The sequence below is a fragment of the Chiloscyllium plagiosum genome, chromosome 15 (assembly GCF_004010195.1).
Source record: "Chiloscyllium plagiosum isolate BGI_BamShark_2017 chromosome 15, ASM401019v2, whole genome shotgun sequence".
NCBI lineage: Eukaryota > Metazoa > Chordata > Chondrichthyes > Orectolobiformes > Hemiscylliidae > Chiloscyllium > Chiloscyllium plagiosum.
Window position 1 is genome coordinate 10,376,903 of NC_057724.1, and position 18,410 is coordinate 10,395,312.

At 40.9% G+C, this 18,410-nt stretch overlaps 1 protein-coding gene across 7 annotated transcripts in view; it reads left to right on the forward strand.

Annotated features, from left to right (window-relative positions):
- Positions 1-18,410, forward strand: part of hdx (highly divergent homeobox) — an 87,942-nt gene that overhangs the window by 7,528 nt on the left and 62,004 nt on the right. The window contains exon 1 of one of the 7 annotated variants that reach the window (XM_043704408.1): positions 15,023-15,093. The exons of 5 other annotated variants lie outside the window; for them this stretch is intronic. In XM_043704408.1, the coding sequence (XP_043560343.1) occupies positions 15,055-15,093 (39 nt within the window). In that variant the 5' untranslated portion in view covers positions 15,023-15,054. Of the gene's footprint in view, positions 1-15,022; positions 15,094-16,566; positions 16,631-18,410 lie in introns of those variants that run through there. One more of the 7 variants, XM_043704413.1, reaches the window with a different exon arrangement.

Consider the following 18,410-nt stretch of genomic DNA (forward strand, 5'->3'; position numbering starts at 1 on the left):
AGGTGGCAGAAATGGCGGAGGGTGATGCTATATATGCGGAGGTTAGCAGGGTGGAAGTGAGGACCAGGGGGTTCTGTCCTTGTAGCGATTGGAGGGGTTGGGTTCAAGGGCGGAGTTGCAGGAAGTGGAGGAAATGCACTGGAGGGCATTATCGACCACGTGGGAGGGGGAATTTGAAGGAGGAGGCCATTTGGAAAGTTCTGTGGTGGAATTGGTCCACCTGGGAGCAGATACAGTGGAGACGGAGGAATTGGGAATAAGGGATAGTGTTTTTACAGGAGGCAGGGTCAAAGGAGGTGTAGTCCAGGTAGCTGTAAGAGTCAGTGGGTTAGAAGTAGATGTCCATAGAGTCGTACAGCGCAGAAACAGACCCTTCGGTCCAACTCGTCCATGCCGACCAGAGATCCCAACTGAAACTAGTCCCACCTGTCAGCACCTGGCCCATATCCCTCCAAACCCTTCCTATTCATATACCCATCCAAATGTGTCTTAAATGTTGCAATTGTTCCAGTCTCCACCACTTCCTCTGGCAGCTCATTCCATACCCGAACCACCCTTTGTGTGAAAAAGTTGCCCCTTAGATCTCTCTTATATCTTTCCCCCCTCACCCTAAACCTATGCCCTCTAGTTCTGGACTCCCTGACCCCAGGGAAAAAGTTTTGCCTATTTACCCTATCTTTGCCCCTCATAATTTTGTAAACTTCTATGAGGTTACCCCTCAGCCTCCAACGCTCCAGGGAAAAACAGCCCCAGCCAGTTCAGCCTCTCCCTTTAGTTCAAATCCTCCAACTCTGGCAACATCCTTGTAAATCTTTTCTTAACCCTTTCAAGTTTCACAACCTCTTTCTGATAGGAAGGAGACCAGACTTGCACGCAGTATTCCAACAGTGGCCTAACCAATGTCCTGTACAGCTACAACATGACCTCCCAACTCCTGTACTCAATATTCTGACCAATAAAGGACTTTCCCAAAATGCAGCACCTCACATTTATCTGAATTAAACTCTATCTGCCACTTCTCAGCCCATTGGCCCATCTGGTCCAGATCCTGTTGTAATCTGAGGTAACCCTCTTTGCTGTCCATTACACCTCCAATTTTGGTGTCATCCGCAAACTTACTAACTGTACCTCTTATGCTCGCATCCAAATCATTTATGTAAATGACAAAATGTAGCACCGATCCTTGTGTCACTCCACTGGTCACAGGTCTCCAGTCTGAAAAACAACCCTTCACACCACCCTCTGTCTTCTACCTTTGAGCCAGTTCTGTATCCAAATGGCTAGTTCTCCCTGTATTCCATGAGATCTAACCTTGCTCATCAGTCTCCCATGGGGAACCTTGTCGAATGCCTTACTGAAGTCCATATAGATCACATCTACTGCTCTGTCCTCATCAATCCTCTTTGTTACTACTTCAAGAAACTCAATCAAGTTTGAGAGACATGATTTCCCACGCACAAAGCCACGTTGACTATCCCTAATCAGTCCTTGCCTTTCCAAATACATGTACATCCTGTCCCTCAGGATTCCCTCCAACAACTTTGCCCTCCACCAGCATCAGGCTCACTGGTCTATAGTTCCCTGGCTTGTCCTTACCACCCTTAAACAGTGGCACCACATTTGCCAACCTCCAGTCATCAGGCACCTCACCTGTGACTATCGATGATACAAATATCTCAGCAAGAGGCCCAGCAATCACTTCTCTAGCTTCCCACAGTTCTCAGGTACACCTGATCAGGTCCTGGAGATTTATCCACCTTTTATGCGTTTCAAGACAACCAGCACTTCCTCCTCTGTAATATGGACATTTTGCAAGATGTCACCATCTATTTCCCTACAGTCTATATCTTCCATATCCTTTTCCACAGTAAATAATGCAAAATACTCATTTAGTATCTTCCCCCATTTTCTGCGGTTCCGTAGAAAGACCGCCTTGCTGATCTTTGAGGGGCCGTATTCTCTCCCTCGTTACCCTTTTGTCCTTAATGTATTTGTAAAACCCCTTTGGATTCTCCTTAATTCTAGTTGGCCATGTTGAGTCAGTTGCTGGAAATGGAAATGGAGAGATCCAGGTAAGGGAGGGAGGTGTCTGAGATGGTCAGGTAAATTTGAGGTCTGGGTGGAAAGTGTTTGAAGTTGATGAACTGGTCAACCTCCTCGTGGGAGCATACGTTGGCATCGATACCGTCATCGATGTAGCGGAGGAAAAGGTGGGGAATGGTGCAGGCGTAGCTGACTAAGATGGACTGTTCCACGTATCTGAAGAAGAGGTAGGCATAGCTGGGGCCCTTGCAGATGCAGATGGCTAACCCTTTGATCTGGAGGATGTGGGAGGATTCAAAGGAGAATTCCCTCTGACTCACCAACTCACCTTCCACTGCAAGAAGTGCAAAACCTGCACCCACACCAACACCTCCCCTCTGTCCAAGGCCCCAGAGGATTCTTCAATATCCGACAGAGATTTGTACTGACACACACACGTCACCTACCATGTTTGTTGCTCGTGATGTGGTCTCCTCTGCATTGGGGAGACAGGATGCAAACTTGCAGAATGTTTCAGAGAACATCTCTCGGACCCACTCACCAAACAAACCCACCACTCTGTGGCCAAACATTTTAATTCCCCCTTCCACTCCATGATGGATGTGCAAGTCCTGGGCCTCTAATTGGGTCCTTGATATCTCTCGGGACGCTTGTGTATAAACATACAATATGAATCCTGCAGAGAGCTTCTAGTTCTATGAAAGATTTGTAGGATCAGATCTAAAATAGCTTTGGTGGGTTGAATGATTTGCTCTGCTGTATGACTTTGAGTACATTTGGTGCAAGGTCTGTAGAATTCCAATTCCTCATGACCAAATTTTGCCTCATTCCCAACAAAGTATCAGACTTTTTGTATACCAACTAACTTATTTCGACTGCAGCTCAGTGGGGACACTGTGTGAGATTCCTGAAGAAGGGCCTGTGCCCGAAACGTCGAATCTCCTGTTCCCTGGATGCTGCCTGACCTGCTGTGCTGTTCCAGCAATAAAGTTTCAACTTTGATCTCCAGCATCTGCAGACCTCACTTTCTCCACACTGTGTGAGATGCCTGTGTTGGTGGCCTATTCAAGGATCCCAAGTATAGAATTTAGACTGGGCGGCACGGTAGCACAGTGGTTAGCACTGCTGCTTCACAGCGCCAGAGATCCGGGTTCAATTCCCGCCTCAGGTGACTCTCTGTGTGGAGTTTGCACATTCTCCCCGTGTCTGCGTGGGTTTCCTCCGGGTGCTCCGGTTTCCTCCCACAATCCAAAAAATGTGCAGGTTAGGTGAATTGGTCATGCTAAATTGCTAGGTGAAGTGTTAGGTGAAGGGGTAAATGTAAGAGAATGGGTCTGGGTGGGTTACACTTCGGCGGGTCGGTGTGGACTTGTTGGGCCGAAGGGCCTGTTTCCACACTGTAAGTAATCTAATCTAATCTAGACTGACACTTCATTGTAATACTGAGTGGGTGCAACACTGCCTGAGGTACTTTGGCATATTGAGCCATGTTACCCTCTCAGATGGACATTAAATATTACATGATGTTATGGAACAGAAAGCAGGAGAGTTCTCAATATGTGTCCTTTATCCATTGCCACTGCAACAGATTATCTACTCATTTCTCACTACTGGTTTTGTGGCCTTGCCGAATACAAAGCAAACAATTTTCAACATAGCATTGGCTACACCTCCAAATATTGATTTGGCTATAAGATGCTTTGGGATTTTCTGAAGTTGTTTATAAAAAAGGAGTGCAGCCAGGGTCTAGATGGAGGGGGGGGTTGGGGTGAAAAAGAGTAAGAACAATAGTGGTAGGAGCCTAAATACAATAGGAAGACCGGTGAAGACCGGTACCTGCTGTTGTCTACAAACTCCAGGATTGTGTATTGCCTCCTTGGAGCTGAAAATGTGTTGCTGGAAAAGTGCAGCAGGTCAGGTAGCATCCAAGGAGCAGGAGAATCGACGTTTTGGGCATGAGCCATTCTTCAGGAATGAAGATTCGGGCTCATGCCCGAAACGTCGATTCTCCTCCTTGGATGCTGCCTGACTTGTTGTGCTTTTCCAGCAACACATTTTCAGCTCTGATGTCCAGCATCTGCAGTCCTCCCTTTCTCCTATTGCCTCCTTGAAGCCAGGGTAAAATATATCACTGTATGGCTGCATAGCATTCTGAAGGGGCAGGTCATGCAGATGGAGGCCATGGTTCATGTTGGTTGCCAATGACATAAGCAGAAAGATTGATTGGGTCCTTCAACAGACTTTGGGAGGACCAGGAAGCAGATTGTAAAGCAAGGCATCAAAGATTATTCATGGTGCCATTTGCTAGTGAGTATGTGAATAGATAGGTACAGCAGGTGATTACATGGCTGAAGAGTGGTTGTAGGAGGTAGAGCTTGAGATTCCATGATCACTTTTCACTGGTTTTAATTCTGGGACAGATGGGACCTGTATAAGTCAGGGAAGTTAATTCTGAATATTAGAAGGCACAGCATCTTTGCAGAGGTCAAAGGTTTACTAGTGCTGTTAGTGGAGGTTTAAAGTAATTTGGCAAGGGGTAAGATGTTGAGTGGAGGTGAAATAGGGAGTGATGCTTGAACAAATGTTGAAGAAAATTTGGAAGGCAGAACATCATAGGCAAATTAAGGCACAAAGGAGCATGTCAAGGCTGGATGAAAGAGTATTGGAGTTGAGGGCACTGATTAACACATTAGGTATGTGATATTATTGCTATCACAGACATATTTGAGGAAGGGGAAGAAGTAGCAGTTTAGTGTTCAAGGTGCAGAATCTTCAGGCAAGGCAGGAGAAGGGTTTGTTTTATAGAAAATGGTGTTGCAATATTGATCAAGCAGATAATGATTTCACTGTACTATGCGGCAGTGTTCCTTTGGGGCAGCTCGGTGATTAGCACCGCTCCCTCACAGCGTCAGGAACCCGGGTTCGATTCCAGCCTCAAACGACATTCTCCCTGTGTCTGTGTGGGTTTCCTCCCACAATCCAAAGATGTGCAGGTTGGGTGAATTGGCCATGCTAAATTGTCCATAGTGTTCAGGGATGTGTAGGTTCGGCACATTAGTCATGGCAAATGTAGAGTAATAAAGGAGGGGAATGGATCTGGGTGGGATACTCTTGAAGACTTGTTGGGCCAAATGGCCTGGTTCCACACTGTAGGGATTCTATAATCTAGGAATTATTGCAATAGGAGATGATATGTTGGGTTCTTCAATTGAGGTCAAATGCTGAGAATAGAGATATTTACCTAAGTCCTAGACTTGAATATGAAGCAATACAAAGCTCCACACACATTCTTTGTCATCTTCATTCAGTCCTTTAAAAGCTTGTGTGATTTCATTCTAGAAATGTGAACATTGCTCTATGAATGTCTTTTACTGGCTAGCTATAGCTTCACAGTGAAGGTGCTAACTGCCCACCTTCTAGAACTGCTCCAGTTTGTGGTACAGTTGTATTGCATGGATTTACCAAAAAAAAATTGCATTAAATAGAGCTTTGAGTTAGCCAAGGCAGCTCCTTGGCATACCATTTTTGCCTATGTACAACCTATGTTAGAAAAAAATGAAAACACAGTGATGCATCAAATATATGAAAATTGCCTGTATTTTTCAATTTATTTGCACCTTGCAATAGCCTGACTTCATACAGTAAAGGGAATTTAAAAAGTTACAAGTTTGCTCCTGGAAAAACTTGGTAATCTTTTTCTGTTTCGTGCGCTATCTTTTGAATGAGCGTGATACAGTCCATTTTGCTATCAGTGCTGTGAAATATCTAGTGCGTTTTTTGTTGCTGTGCAAAATCTCAAGAGTCTATGATCTTTGCAGCTCCACCTAGGCAAATAAGCAGGTGCGTAGCTGGGCATTCTTCGGATATTTCAGGGTCATTTGACTTCTTGGCTGAAAATGTATAGCATTTGCAGTTACCTCCTTTGTCAGTTCCATTGTGCAGCATGTGCTGTTTTCCAGCTTAATGTAAGTTTCCATGGTTGTCTCTGCTGAAATTTCCATCCTGGCCTCTTGCAGGTGGGGGAAAAGGCTTTGTCGTTGGGCTGGTTGGCATCACTCCATTGCTCTTCGTTGTTGACATCTTGTGCAGTCCTATCTTGTTTGAACCCAGCATTGTGGAACCGGTCAGTGATTTTGGCTTCTGACACCATCTTCCATGCTACCTTCTTCATGTACATGGCTAGCAGAACAGTTGGGTTTCACTCTTGCTTTTTGTTGATGGCCTTGATAACCGAGAGTTTGCTGCTGACGATTTATAAGTTCCTATTCACCCCAGATTTTTTGGCTGGAGCTTAGCCATGGTATTGGGAAGCAAGAATGTCAGCTTGTCTCTTTTTTTTTGAGACTAGCTATGACTGCATGTGCAGCACAATTTCTGGAATGATGATAATTATCTGTCTCCATTGTTCCATTTTGTCCACTTTCCTGAGACACATCTCATATATGCTAGAATTCGTCTGAGGATTCTATTAGCTTCTTACTGTGTTGGTAGCAACTTGATCTTCACAAACCAATGTCGTTTCCTGTTTTCCTTCACCAGAAGTGGCAGCTTTTTGGTTCTATTCATGTTGTCATAGACCATAACAGTGCTGCAAACCTTACTTCATTTTCCACCATTTCATGTTGCATTATTCACCATTTAAGGAACTATTTGGTAAAAGCCAGGAGAACAATCCTGTTTTATCCAAGTTGAAAATGCTCCTTTCTACATTCTCATTTGGGATGTGGACATATTGCACATATATTGCATATTGCAGCCAATGATCAATGGTATAACTGTTTTGCCCTCTCATTCTCTAGTTTATTAACTCAGGTTTCTGGCTTGCTAGCTCAGTAACCTTCAAAGTTATGTATCTGGCTGCTGACAATGTTAAAACAATTATTCTGTGGCCTTCTACACGGTTGTGGATTCAATTGCCTGGATGGTATCTTCAGCATTTGTCATTGCAAAGTCAGATGTGCACTACCTACCAAGGCTTTCCTGTACGCTTGAGTTAGGAAGCAGTCATGCATTACATCGACTAATTCAGGCTCTCACTTGAGTGTTCATCATTTTATATTGGCAGTGTTCATGCACCGTAGAGCATATAGCCTTTCTTTTTCAAACCAATCTTGTGCATTGTAGTTTACCTTGAGTACCATTTTTAAGTTAAAAATACATCAGTTTTAACAACTGTATATCTTTTGACAGACTATGGGATCATGCTTCTTTAACCTCGCAGGTGTCCCTGACAAACAGCTATTTTTAAAAGCTGACGTCAGACCCACATGCTAATTGTGCTGAATCAGATGTCTTTTCTCAATGCTGGAATGTAGAAGACAGGCAGTCAGTCAAAGAAATTGCTTCCGATACTGTGAATTTTTTCAAAAAGGAATTTCTTTCTGATTCTTGGCAGTGACTATATTTGTGCCATTTATACTTTTTTGAGACTTGCTCACTACTGACTTAAATAATTATCAATTATAAATACAAATGAACTATCTTTATATTAATGTACTTGGATCTCCTAAGACCAACAAAACGAAATTCTCTGTCTCAAATCCAGTAGATTTACATCGGGGCTTCTGTCTTTTGTGTATATCATTTTTTGTCAGGAGATGCTGATGTTGATAGTTATTTTGTAGCAGAATGGCAGTCTGAAAGTACTGTATGAATTTGCCAGCAATTCACATTGTAGGCATCCACATAGAAACATCACAACAGAAAATAAAGGTTCTACAGCCAGAACCTTCAGAGACCACAACACTGATGCTGCATTTGTGTATTTCACAATCACATTCTCTGGATTGCTGGTTTGAATTGTTATTAATTTGTGATTCATCTTAATGAAACAGAGATGTCAACAAACACAGATGGCACATTAAACTATCAGCCCTTTGGATGGATGTAAAAGATTACACTGCACTAATCAGAGTAGGGGCGAATGTTTTTCTGGTTTCCAGTCCAACATTTTTCCCTCAACTAAACCATCACAACAGTTTGCTTGGAAATTCTTGGTGACATTTATGACATTGCCAAAAGCCTATTAACTGCTATACTTTGCTTGCAAGTTTGTTGAGGCTTTTTCAGTGATAAGTAATATTCAGCCTACTTTTGTAAAGTATTCTGAATATTTCTACAGATGAATATTTATATAAAGAAAATCCATGCAAATACAACAGGAGTGAGCAATTATTCAGCTTTAGGTGTTTTCAATAATTGAGATGCTAGGTTCCTCCTAGCATTTCTAGTTTCATCTAAATATTCTTCTTGGAGAACATGTATAGCAAAAGAAAAAATGAATGCAACACCGACAGGTGTATAGTTTTTAAACTTAAGCATCTGTTCTGTTTTAATAACCATGACACAATTGCATATGTTTTGAATATTTTAATTAAAAAAAGTTTCATAATGTAAAATTTTAAAGTTGGATTGATTTGGAAGATGTTGAATGCACGTAGAGTAGTATTAGACTAAGAGATGGATTAGGAAGGGAGGCGGAATCCAGAGGTACATCAGTATCAGAGAATTTTTAGAGCTTGCAGTTTTAACATCTGGAAGGGTGAGTGAGTGTTTTGTTAGTGTTGACTGATTAAGAATAAAATGGAACTGAGGACTAGGAGATTGAGATGGTGTGAGCCTGTGCTGATGGAGGGAGCAATTGGAAATATATTTGTGGCAATGCGTGTCTGAGCGTGGATCTTGGTTCCCCCCAAAGAAGTCTATTGGACTTGAAACATTTAATCTGTTTCTATCTCCTCAATGCTGACAGATCTTCTGAGGTTTTCCAACACTTTTAGATGTTGAGTTTTGAGTAGAAATTGTACATAAATGGCAGAAGTGAACTAATTTGCATTGATAGTAGGAGAGACTCGACTAAATTCCATTTTTGGTTTCAGCCATGGATCATGACTTTGATTTTGACCATCCAGTTTGCAATATCTAGACTGATATTAGCAATCTTAACTTTGTATTGATGCTCTGACATGAAACTATTTAATGGTCTCAAGGAAACAAAATAACATGAAATGAAATTGTTAAATTTAGCAGTACATAATAGAGATGGTTGGGTAGTTTTAAATTGTGCTTTCTATAAATGAGAGTAGATAGGACTGGCCGTTAAATGGCTTTGTGCATTTGTATTCAATATTTTCTGCATCTTTTCTACTATTTTCTATTTTCACGCATTGAGTGACTGTAATCTGGAATGTGCTGCCTTGAAAAGATATTGGAGAAGGTGCAATCATGGCTTTCAAAATAGAATTGGATTCATACCTGAAAGGGGAAAAGAAATGCAGAACTTATGTTGGCTAGGAGGGGAACGATGAGGGGGTAGTAATTTAGTGAAATTAGCTAACTTGTTGCAGCAAACCAGTACTACCTCACTGACCCAATGGTCTCTTTTATATATACAGGTGACAAAAGTTAAATTAACATTTTACAATATTCATTTATTTGGAAAACATCTTAAGCTAAGTAATTTTTTTATTTCTCAGTTGCAAAGGTATATATTAAAGTGCAACTTCAACATCCTGCTGAGAAGTATAGCTATTGATAAGGATTGAAATACCTTTTAAAATGCAAATTCTTGTGTCCATTCAGTGAGAAATGCTGAGTCTCAAAAATAATTGTATTAAAAATAAAACTCTTAAGAAAATTGTTTGAAAGATGGAGGAACAAGAAACAATGGATGAGCTAAAAAGTTCCATGTTTGTGTATTATATTTTCAGTATTTAACTGGGTGAAATTTCTGCTCCTCCAGTACTGGATGTTAGGTAAATGGTCTGATAAGTTAACAAGACAGTTCAAGAGAAGCAGAAAATAGAGGAATGCTGAAGAGTTGGAATGCATAATTGGGAGGACAGAGATACTAAAAATGAAGAAGTGAATGCAGATCTACGATAGAAGAAAATTCAGGAGGAGTAAGGAGAAAAGCAAAAGTGTGAATAGATTGAATGGACTTGAGTCTGGAACAGGAGCCCAGATACACATGTGGATAGGAACAGGGAAAACAGAAGTTATAGAGGACCACTTAGATTTAAAAAAAAATATGTAAAAGTGTGATGGTAATAGATAATATGAAGTAAATGATAATCTGAAGGAGTCCCAATTTTAAACTTGGAGAACCTTGATAGAATAATGCCAGTTCAGAAAGCGTGAAAAATCAACAAAATGCTATCAAGTATTTGATAGGTGGAATAAGTATAACCCAGAGCAATGAAAAGATTTTTAAAAATATTTGTCCAAGGGATGCCAATGTCACCTACCTCTCATCCTTGCCCAGAAAGTTGTGGTGCCAACACAGAATAGTTGTTAATCCCGAGGGACAGAACCACCATCTATGGATAATTAGAAATGTTAAAGATCAAATAAAACTAAAATTAAAAAACATAATTGTGCAAAGGCAGGTGGCAAGTCAAGAAGCTGGACAGAAAAAGTTTTAAATAAAGCAAAAAAAACCTAAAATGTTAAGAGGTAGAAGTTAGAATCTGAGAGAAAGGTATGCAGAAATGTAATAACTGATATTAAGAATTTCTCTAAATATTTAAAGAAAATTAAACGTAGTGAACATTGGTCCTAAAGAATGTGAGACCGGAGAATTACTGGAAAATAAGAAAATGGAAGATGCAATAAGATGGTAAATTAGTCTTCATTGTAGAGGATATATGTGTCATCAGTTCCTAAAAAAAAAAGGCATCCCTATGTAACCATGACCACGTTATGATTTGAATTTTACATTTTTTGGAAAGGCACAAGATTCGGTTTGAGATTCAAACCCTAAATGAGGACAGTTACGTAGGCATGAAACCTAAGCAAGCTGTGATGAACTAGAATATAGTACTAGGTTCGGGATAGATGAATAAAGACACAGTGGCAGACATTTAAGAGCGTATTTAAGAATATCAGAATAAATCTATTTCTATATAAAGAGAAATTATAAAGGAGAACTACTATCATGGTCAACTAAAGAAGTTAAAGAAACTGTCAAAATTAAGGAAGAAGCTGCGCAACCCATAATTGCGCAAAAATGAGTGGAAGGCCAGATGATTGATTAGAATATAAAGAACAGCAAAAATGACAGAAATGTTAAAGAGGCCACAGAAATGAGAGTATGACCAGAAGAAGCTAGCTAGGCAAGTAGAAATAGACAGCAAGAGTTTCTGCAGGTATTTATGAAGGATAAGATTTTGTGAAGTGCGTGGTTAAAAACTGGAGTGAGAATAGTGAGTTAATAGTAGGCAATAAGGTAATAGTAATGAAATGCACAAATATTTTGCATTTGTTTTTGCTGCACAGGATGCCAAAACATCCAGCAATAGAAGGATCTTCAGGTGACAAGTCTCCAGGTCCCAATGGGCCTCATCGTCAGGTCTTAAAATAGAATGCTCGTGCTAATTGAGACATTAGTATTCATTTCCCAAATTTTCCTAGATTCATGAAAAATTCCATCAGACTGGAAAGTAGCAAATGTGAGTTCTCTATTTTTAACAGGAGGTGGAGGCACTAAACAACACTGTAATCCAGTTATCTTGGCTTCTATCGTTGGAAGGAGTTGGAATCAATAATCAAAGATTATAACTGTGCACTTAAGAAAACTCACCAAAGGGAAATCATGCTTAACAAATTTTTTGGCATTCTTTGAAAGAGGACCTTGAATTGTGAATAAAAGCAAGCCTGTAGATATACTGTACATGCAGTCCCCAAATTATGAATGCTCATATTTATGGATGCAGTCGCATACAGGGGTGTAATTTTAAAGACTTGATATACAAACATTTCCTGTACTTACGGCTGTTTTACATTCTGTTCTGACTTGTGTACAAATCAACTTGTAAAAGGACTCCATAACCGAACCATTCCCAACCCGGGACTGCCTGTATTTGGATTTTCAGACACATGAGGTGCGACGTTGACGTTTACTGTGTAATAAAAGCTCATGGTGGTGTATTAGCATGGATAGAAGATTAGTTGAGTGTGTATAAATTGGTCTTTGTCTGTTTAGCAGGATGTAGCAAGTGAAGTCCTGCAGGTGCTCTGGACTCCACTTTGTACAATTTACATCGATGACCTGGGTGAGGCTAGCAAAGGCATCGTAGCTAAATCTGCAGACAACACTAACATAGCCAGGAAAATATGCTGTGAAGAAGAGTCAGGAAGGTTGCAGATATATAGATTGAATAATTTGGGCAAGAAATCTGGCATATTGAGTATGACATGGGAAAATGTGCGATTGTTCACTTTGACAGGAAGAATGAAAAAGCATTGTGTTACTCCAGTGGCACAAGACTGCAGAAATCTGTGGTTCTGAGGGATTCAAGTGTTCCTCGTGGATCAATTAAAACATTTCTGTGCAGATTACAGCACCTGTCAGGAAGGCTAATGGTCTGCTCACCTTTTTGATACGAGAGAACTTGAACATGGAAGTAATCATGTTTTGCATCAGTTATTCAAGTTATTGATGAGATCATCTTTTTAAATTTAGTGTGCACTTTTGGTTTCCTTATTTAAGGAGCTTGTAAATACATTGGAGGTTTACTACATTGATAGCCCTGTATGGATTGTTTTATGGAGATAAGCTGGACATGTTTCCACTGGAGCTTAAGAGTGAAGGGTGACTTGATTGAAGCTTGTCAGATCCTGAATGGTCTTCACAAGGTACACGTGGAAGGAATTGATTTTATTTGTGGGTCAGTCCAGAACGAGGCTCACTGTTTTCAAATTCGATTTGCCCTTTGGCAGAGTTGAGAATTTTTTTTCAGTGAAGGTTATGTGATTTTGGGACTCTGCTCCTCAGAAGGCGGCAGAGATGGTGCTTATAAATATTTTTGACAGATAGGTAGGTAATTTGTTTGTTTCTAGACAAAGGAAATCAAAGGTTTAGGATGTAGGTTTGCTCGCAGAGCTGTAGGTTTGATATCCAGATGTTTCATTACCTGGCTAGGCAACATCATCAGTGGTGGAGAAAGTGAGGACTGCAGATGCTGGAGATCAGAGCTGAAAATGTGTTGCTGGAAAAGCGCAGCAGGTCAGGCAGCATCCAGGGAACCGGAGAATCAACGTTTTGGGCATAAGCCCTTCTCCTGAAGAAGGGCTTATGCCCGAAACGTCGATTCTCCTGTTCCCTGGATGCTGCCTGACCTGCTGCGCTTTTCCAGCAACACATTTTCAGCAACATCATCAGTGGTGACCTCCAAGTGAAGCGAAGCTGGTGTCTCCTGCTTTCTATTTATGTTTGTCCTGGATGGGGTTCACGGGGTTTGTGGTGATGTCATTTCCTGTTTGTTTCATTAGGGGTTGATAGATGGTATCTAGGTCTATGTGTTTGTTATGGCATTGTGGTTGGAGTGCCAGGCCTCTAGGAATTCTCTGGCATGTCTTTGCATAGCCTGTCCCAGGATAGATGTGTTGTCCCAGACGAAATGGTGGTTTTTTTCATCCGTGTGTAGGGCTATGAGGGAGAGAGGGTCGTGTCTTTATGTGGCTAGCTGGTGTTCATATATCCTGGTGGCTAACTTTCTTCCTGTTTGTCCTACGTAGTGTTTGTATCAGTCCTTGCATGGAATTTGGTAGACGACGTTGGTTTTGTCCATGGCTTGTACTGGGTCTTTTAAGTTTGTTAGTTTTTGTTTGAGAGTGTTGGTGGGTTTGTGTGCTACTGGGATTCTGAGGGGGCTTAGTAGTCTGGCTGTCATTTCTGAAACTTCTTTGTATGGTAAGGTGGTTAGGGTTTCTGGCTGTGTTTTTGGTCTGTTTGTAGTGGTTTGTTCTTGAGGAATCTGCGGACTGTATTTTTTGAGTATCCGTTCTTCTTGAATACGCTGTATAGGTGGTTCTCCTCTGTTTTCCGAAGTTCATCTGTGCTGCAGTGTGTGTGGTGGCTCGTTGGAATAGTGTTCTGATACAGCTTCGTTTGTGTGTGTTAGGATGGTTGCTGGTGTACTTAAGTATTTGGTCAGTGTTTATCGGTTTTCTGTATACGCTCACAGGTCGGCTCACAGTCATCCTGAATAGAAGGGACTACATAGAGAAAGCCAATGTACTACTCGCAGACACCAACACTTACCAACAGGTGGCGCTCGACCCGACCCCACAACTAGGAAACAAAATTACATATACAGAAAACCGACATACACTGACTAAATACACCAACGTCGTCTACAAAATTCCATGCAAGGACTGCCACAAACACTACATAGGACAAACAGGAAGAAAGTTAGCCACCAGGATACATGAACACCAGCTAGCCACAAAAAGACACGGCCCTCTCTCCCTCGTCGCCCTACACACTGATGAAAAAAACCGCCATTTCGTCTGGGACAACACATCTATACTGGGACAGGCTAAGCAAAGTCATGCCAGAGAATTCCTAGAGGCCTGGCACTCCAACCACAACGCCATAAACAAACACACAACATCTAGATCTACCTATCAACCCCTCAGAAAATGAACAGGAAATGACATCACCACAAACCCCAGGAACCCCATCCAGGACAAACGTATAAATAGAAAGCAGGAGACAACAGCTTCGCTTCACTTGGAGGTTGCCACTGATGATGTTACCTAGCCAGATAATGAAACGTCTGGATATCAAACCTACAGCTCAGTGAGCAAACCTACACCCTAAACCTCAACCTGAGCTACAAACCTTGCAGAAATCAAAGGTGTTCGAGGTGGATAGGAATGTGAAATCTGACACAAACCAGTCATGATCTTGCTGAACGGTGGCGTAGGTATGTGTGGCTGAATGGTGGCCTTATGCTTCTATTTCATATGTTTCCATTTGATAGAGTAATGGTCCATATGGTCTCACCAGCTCAAAGGCTGAATGGAGGAGAATTACTTTTACTTTTAACTGCAACCCTTCCATCTTGCTAGGGAAGGTTGAGTTGTTGGACAATGTATGATGTGTGTTTGAAGTGATGTGGCTTCCTCCATTCTGCTGCGCTGCAAATAGTGATGTGATGTCTTCTATTCTTTGTCATCCTTTGTCTATCTCTAGTTACAACAGGCATTACAAGGCACCTCTGAAGCATGTATGCTGTCTTTTCACTGGAAGGAGATGAGTATAAGGCATGTTAATGTATACAGTTCTTAATTTTTTAAGCAAGCTATTTCGACATATAATGACAAAGATTTGCAGATTGAACTTGAACCTGGACCCTCTGGCCTTAAGTAGTAATACTATCACTGCATTAAAATGTAGTTATTGATAGACATTAAGAGACATTATTATTTGTCTTTCAGTTTAACCTTTTGATAGAGAATTTGTCCTTTTTTTTTGGAGATGTTTGCCTCTTGGCTGTTAATTAGTATTGCCATCCTCTTTTTTGGATGATTAGGACAGCCAGAACTTGTCTCTCGAGTTCAATGCTCCAAGGATGTGGGAGATCCCTTGTTGGGATACAACCCCTGCCAGTTCTATCTTTGGCTAGGTAAGGATCGTTTTTGTCTGAATTGAGTAATTGTGTCCCTTGTTTTTGAGGACAGCCTGTTCGAGGTTTGGTTGGTTGATAGTTTTAAGGCTTCCTTGAGAGTTACAAGTTCAGTTTTAAATAACCAAGTAATCTCTTCTTTTGGTGTTTCAGGTGTCTAAAACATTAACAACTTTTTATTATAAACAAGCTTGCCTTGTAAATCTTAATTATACACACATTACAAACAGAAGCAACAAAACAATTACAAGATTTACAAGGATGTTGCCAGGGTTGGAGGATTTGAGCTATAGGGAGAGGCTGAACAGGCTGGGGTTGTTTTCCCTGGAGCGTCGGAGGCTGAGGGGTGACCTTGTAGAGGTTTACAAAATTGAGGGGCATGGATAGGATAAATAGACAAAGTCTTTTCCCTGGGGTGGGGGAGTCCAGAAATAGAGGGCATAGGTTTAGGGTGAGAGAGGAAGGATATATAAAAGAGACTAAAGGGGCAATCTTTTCACGCGGAGGGTGGTATGTGTATGGAATGAGCTGCCAGAGGATGTGGTGGAGGCTGGTACAATTGCAACATTTAAGAGGCATCTGGATGGGTATATGAATAGGAAGGGTTTGGAGGGATATGGGCCGGGTGCTGGCAGGTGGGACTAGATTGGGTTGGGATATCTGGTCGGCATGGACGGGTTGGACCGAAGGGTCTGTTTCCATGCTGTACATCTCTGACTCTATGACAATCCTGTCCCTTAGTTAGGTCCAGACATGGATATGTTTGTAAAAAAAGAATAAATAGACAAAGTCCCATTATTATTTCAGCATTCACATAACAATTGACCATAATAGTAGCTGTGAAGCATTAATTCATGCAAAGTACCAAATTCAGCCTCTCCAATGACAGTAAAACCAATAATTTACTGATGTGCATATTAAATACACAACAAATTCTTCTCACTAGTCCAAATATCATTTTGTGAAGGAATGTGCATATCACTGCGTGGTATTAAATTGAAAGGATTGCATTTATGTCATTCTCCCATTTTTAGTTGATACACTTCAAGTGGGGGCTAGTCGGTCTGGTTCAGAAGCCAAAACAATAGTTCATGTTTTTGGTTGGTAACAGTGATGAAACCTGGCAGTCTGGATGATCTGACCAACATAGACCAAGGATTCAAGGACTGAATCTGGTATGTTATGAGGGTTATAGTAGACCTTATGTGGAGACAAACAAGTGTTGAACTTTGGAAAGTCTCGGATGTTTTGCAGTGGATGGAAGTGTAAATATGATAGATTTGTGCATTAATTAACAGTGCTTTTCCTTTGTGTTATCAGTTATAGCTTGTTCAATTCACATTTGTTTTCTTTGAAATTGTTTGGTGAGTTTATTTTGATAAAACCTATTTAAAAGTTATGTGGCTGGTAATATTTTTCTACATGCTAAGCTTAGGTGAAAAAAAAACAAAGGCGAAAGACCATTATGAAATGGCTTCAGGTAGAAGGGAAATGGGGTCAACAATAAATAGTTAAGTGTGATGCCTATCCTCTCATAGAATGCCAAACAATAAAAATACTTGAAGTAAAAATGATATTTTTAAAGCCAGAGCTGAAATTACCAACACCAAGACCTTTCCCCTACTATCAGCATTTTTAAGCAGCTTGCCTTGATCGCCTCTCTTGCATCTCATTTAAAATTCTTACTTGCAACTGTAACCAAGTCCTATCCATATATAAAAATATCCTTCATCCTTTCCTCCTTTTAGTTTGTGGTAATTGACTCCCCATTGATATCTACAGTGATTAAATTCTCATCATCCACGATTACAGTCTCCATACACAGCTCACACTGATTCTGATTTTATTATCCTCTGGTCTCCCCCAGACTTGTTTCTCAATATAAACTCTTAACTGCATACTCCTACAATCATGTCTTGATCTTGTCATCTCTTGGTCTCTCGACTTAAATGGCCTTAAATAACTAACAAAGCTAACTCTAAACATTTTGTCACTTGAACCTACAGTACCTGTGTGTCATTCTAGTTCTGAGCACAAATACTAAAGCTGCCTAGTGTTGAGGGAGTATTGCACTGTATGAAGTCTTGCTTTTTGAATGCAATAAACTGAAGCCCCATCTGCCCTCTAATATTGATGGATAAGATCCCTCTATGCTATTTCAAAGAAATACAGCGGATTTATCTTTGTCTTCTAATTCCTATTTTATCTCAGTCAGCATAAAGCAAAGTATTTGGCCATTATCACATTGTGTGTGGGATTTTGCTGTATACATATTAACTGTCATATTGCCTATGTGTGAGCATTTTCAAAAAGTACATAATTAGCTATAAAAAGTGATTTGTGATGCCTTTCGTGACCAGAGGACATTACACAACGGCACTTTTTTTCAATGGGTGGGGAAAGGTAACCAGAAGTTACTGTATTTATCAACTTTCAAAAAGCAGATTGAGTTATTCAGATTTTCTAAATTCAGTTGAGGAAAACTCTAGCGACTGAAAGTCGGAGTGCACTTTTGAGTAATTTGAATTCATGAACTATTTGGGAAGCTATATTTCAATCTCTTCCCTCTTTGACCATTTCTACCATTTAACAAGAATCTTTTTGACTAGACCAAAGTTAGTATAATTTGACACAATATTACAGTCATCACAAAGTACAGAATTTTACAATTGTTTAGTGTAATCCACAGAACACACCAGATGGCCGCCTCCTTTAGAGACCGCAATTTCCCTTCCCACGTGGTTAAAGATGACTTCCAATGCATCTCATTCACATCCCATACCTCCGCCCTCAGACCCCACCCCTCCAACCGTAACAAGGACAGAACGCTCCTGGTGCTCACCTTTCACCCTACCAACCTTCGCATAAACCAAATCATCTGCCACCATTTCCGCCACCTCCAAACGGACCCCCCCCATCAGGGATCTATTTCCCTCCCCACCCCTTTCCGCCTTC